General features: G+C 38.6%; 1 protein-coding gene across 1 annotated transcript; it reads left to right on the forward strand.

The window, feature by feature from the left end:
• Positions 1 to 315: 315 nt before the first annotated feature.
• Positions 316 to 3990, forward strand: LOC132869119 (uncharacterized). The gene is made up of 2 exons (XM_060902465.1): positions 316 to 442; positions 2433 to 3990. The coding sequence occupies exons 1-2, from the start codon at positions 359 to 361 to the stop codon at positions 2712 to 2714; spliced, it is 366 nt and encodes a 121-aa protein (XP_060758448.1). The 5' UTR covers positions 316 to 358; the 3' UTR covers positions 2715 to 3990.
• Positions 3991 to 4271: the final 281 nt, after the last annotated feature.

The raw sequence follows: 4271 nt of genomic DNA on the forward strand, positions 1-4271 counted from the left end.
GTGCTTCATCCTATTTTATTTGCTCTCCTTCCAATTTTATTTTTCTATTCTATCTGCTTATCTCTATTGTTTGTCTATTTGCTCTACAGTGTGCACTGTGAACATTCAGAAACTGAACTACTGTAAATCTTCACCTGTCTCCAGATTTTAAGCCTAAAACCTCTCCTCCTGCACTAATTTATTCACCTGAGGAGTTCTCAGACTGGCTTTATCATTGGTGTGCTGATTCAGCTCCTGCCCACAGGTGATAGAGAAATGGGCGGTGCACTGCAATATAAGTGAAACCTGCATTACTGCTGAACAGGTCCAGAGAAAATCAGAACCGGAGATTACACACATCCACGCAGCAGCGTCCGACATGATGAAGCCCGTCTCGGTCCAATCCAGCATGAAGCTCCTGCTCACTGCACTGTGTGTGGCAGCCATGATCTCAGCATCTCAGGTGGGTTTGAATGAAACTATATTCAAGAAAAAGCAGTTTTAGATTGAGTCAGATAAAGCTCTGTAACTCTTTAAGAGAGGAAAAGAAATTTATAAACAGATACCACAATGAACCCACAATTTGTGTTTTGTCTGATTTTTAAATATGTTTCAGTATTAATATTTGCCTTTTTTTGTTACTTTCAGTGTTGGAACTGTTTTCATAAGTTAATCCTGTGTCTATAAATTACAACCAGGTACAGGAAAAAATTCAGACTTAAAAAGATATAGTTTAAAACCATGTTAATGTTTAACACAACATTTTGCTGTAATAATTCAAATAAACTGCACCAGATTCCTGTAACTGAGGTTGAACACACGAGTGAAGGTTATATGGTGTGTATTTTAACACATTCACTTACAGTCATGTAGGTCATTACTCTATCATTCAAAGGATCTTTTGTGGAGATTCATCTGGTTATCTGCAGAGGAAAAAGGAAACACACCATTAGGATCAGGGAAATCATATGCTATTCAAAGTAGCTGGAAATTTGTGTCACCAATCAAATCAGAGACATGCAGTTCAGTTAACATGGGGCGGCCTTCGGCTGAGGTCAGGCTGAAGTGCCCTTGAGCAGGGCGCCTAACCCCCAACTGCTCCCTGGGCGCTTTAACATAGCTACCCAGTGCTGTGTGTGTGTGTGTGTGTGTGTGTGTGTTTTCACTGCTTCAGATGGGTTAAATGCAGAGAGGAATTTCACTGTGCTTAAGTGTACATGTGACAAATAAAGTTATTCTTCTTAAATTAAACAGAATGGGAGAGATTCTTTCTAAATTCTTAACGTTTTCAGATAAAAATGAGTCGTGAATTTGGACAAAACGTTTGTAAAAAAAAACCCCAAAAACAACACATTAAAAATAAAATAAATAATAATAAAAACAAAAATGGGCGGCACGGTGGTGTAGTGGTTAGCGCTGTCGCCTCACAGCAAGAAGGTCCGGGTTCGAGCCCCGTGGCTGGCGAGGGCCTTTCTGTGTGGAGTTTGCATGTTCTCCCCGTGTCCGCGTGGGTTTCCTCCGGGTGCTCCGGTTTCCCCCACAGTCCAAAGACATGCAGGTTAGGTTAACTGGTGACTCTAAATTGAGCGTAGGTGTGAATGTGAGTGTGAATGGTTGTCTGTGTCTATGTGTCAGCCCTGTGATGACCTGGCGACTTGTCCAGGGTGAACCCCGCCTTTCGCCCGTAGTCAGCTGGGATAGGATCCAGCTCGCCTGCGACCCTGTAGAAGGATAAAGCGGCTACAGATAATGAGATGAGAAAAACAAAAATAAAAATAGTACTGTTACTAAGCCAAAGATGACATGCGCACACAGTGTTGTCATTGCCAAGGTTATTAAAAAATAAAAAAAAACAGATAAGATACAATGGAAAAAAATAAATCAGTAGATATCGACCAGTACAAGACAATTATAAACTAATCATGATTTCACAAACTGCAAGTTCGACGTCTTCTCTTGGCAGATTTTATTTTAATTTTCATTTGACTCAATAATGATGTAAATATCCCAGAGGATTATCGATCAGTGACTGAAAAATCAGTTCAAATGGAAAAGAGTCTCATAAAGAGAAACGTGAGGAGATAAAAACAGATGTTTTCACTTCCTCGGATTAGTTTTTGAGTGATTTAGTCATAAACACGGAGTCAGAGTGGAATCTGAAGTAAAGCTGAAGAGGAAATGAGGCCCTGCTCTGTGGATAAAGCACTGAATGTAGTTTGGAAGTCAAGACACTGAACACATGATTAATTATTCATAAAATAATGAAAGTAATACTTTTATTTTTGATTATTAGGCAGCTTAATTCCTTATTTATGAGCCTTTAACAAGCAAGAGATTAATAATGCAATTGTACAATAATAATCAAAATGAAATAAATGGGAAGCTCTGGGTTTATTATCAGATATGAAACACAAAGCAGCAATAACAGTGGAAGACTTTTCTGTTTGTTTTAGAGCTCAACTCCAACCACCTCAACAACTTCTGACTCCACCCCCACCACTGGCTCCACCCCCACCACTGACTCCACCCCCAAGCCCACCTCCTTGAGCACAGCGCCATCTTCTGCTACTGTGAACTCCTCAGTGACAGCGTCGACTTCCGGATCTACCGTCACTTCCAGCAGCGTGGCTACGCCTACAACTGCAAAAGGCGGAAGCGGGAGCGTCTGTGCGTCACGTGATGTCCTGTTCGCGCAGCTGTTGGTGATGTTGACTGTGGTGATGAGCGCCACCTAAAGGCCAAACCCCGCCCCCCACACACTGCCATCCCACCCTGAACACGTGTTCATCATGTTGCATGCGAGCATGAAATTTAAATAATTACCGTTTAATTATTTTAATAGCTTTTTAAAGACCTGTTCACCTTTTTAAAGACCTTCCCACTTATTTCATCATTATTATTATTATTATTATTATTATTATTATTATTGTACAACTGCATTATTAATCTCTTGCTTGGTAAAGGCTCGTAAATAATTAATTAAGCTGCCTAATAATCAACAATAAAAATATTACTTTCATTATTTTGTAGCTTAGGCACATTTACACAAATATACAAGTAACAATAGCCCCTTTTTATTGCTTGAGACCAATTATTAAATTAAAATGAGCAGAAATTCCTGATGAGACATGGCAGGGGCAATGCATGATGCTCTGTAAAAAATAAATAAATAAATAATAAACAACTAACAAACAAAACAACAACAAAAAGGATAATCTGATTACTAAATGCATACACACTGTGGTACTTTGCACAGGACAAAAACTGAAACCATGTCAGGACTTTTGAAATAAAGGATCCTTTACCTTTTGGGTTTTGTTTGTTTGTTTTTTCCATAAAATAATGTATGATATCATAGTTCAGATTAGCTACAGTTCTGTGCATGGCACATTTCTTCTTGCATTATTAAATTTATGTTTTTAATCTTTCTTAAATAACCTCAATAATAATAATATTGATTAAAATAATATTTAATCTTTCTTTTTAACCTTTAACTCTGGATTCACATCCATGGCTCTTGAGACAGTCTGCTGATGTGCTTTCCATGTTGTTGTAAACCAAACCCTGCTGAAACCTTTAGTCCAGTGGCTTTGTTTTGGGTCAAACATGTCAGCAAAATGTGCATTTTCCATTGACGAAGCCCTCTTTCACCCTCACCTTATCAGAAAGATCTTCAAAACAGGACACATTCCTTCTTGAACTGCTGTGATTTCACACCGTCTCAGATCCAATAATTGAGAATCTGCTGTCAAACAGTCCAGATCCATTTCACTGACCGACGAGTTTACTTTTAGTTTCAATCAGTGACATGATAAAATGTGTCCACAGCACACCCCAGTTAATCAGGAAGTCATGGATTACAGCTTGGACATTCCGGCACACTCCAATCTACTCGGACATGTACAATTTAAATGAGAAACGTGCTTCATGTACATTGTGTTTGTTATCATTTTCAAGGGGTGCCAATAATAGTGGCACATGTGCTTTTGTTGAAAATAATAATGTTTTGATGAGGGATTTGTTTTTCTCTGAATAAATGTATTTCAATTAAAGGTATTTCATGCATTTTATTTATTTATTTTCTTGATAGTTACATCTACAAGTTAAGCAAATGAGAACATGGCACCTGTGACCGACAGGTGCTTCTTGTTGCCCAGATGTTTCATGTTAGATTGATGGTTTAAACGGTAAATAGCTCTGAATGTGTACTGTTGGACTGAACCCTGGGTGTCACCTTTGAAGACTGCATTTGTTGTGAAAAAGGATAAACCAACCTGAAGACCAGAGAGCTT

This window comes from Neoarius graeffei, chromosome 20, assembly GCF_027579695.1.
Source record: "Neoarius graeffei isolate fNeoGra1 chromosome 20, fNeoGra1.pri, whole genome shotgun sequence".
Classification (NCBI taxonomy): Eukaryota; Metazoa; Chordata; class Actinopteri; order Siluriformes; family Ariidae; genus Neoarius; species Neoarius graeffei.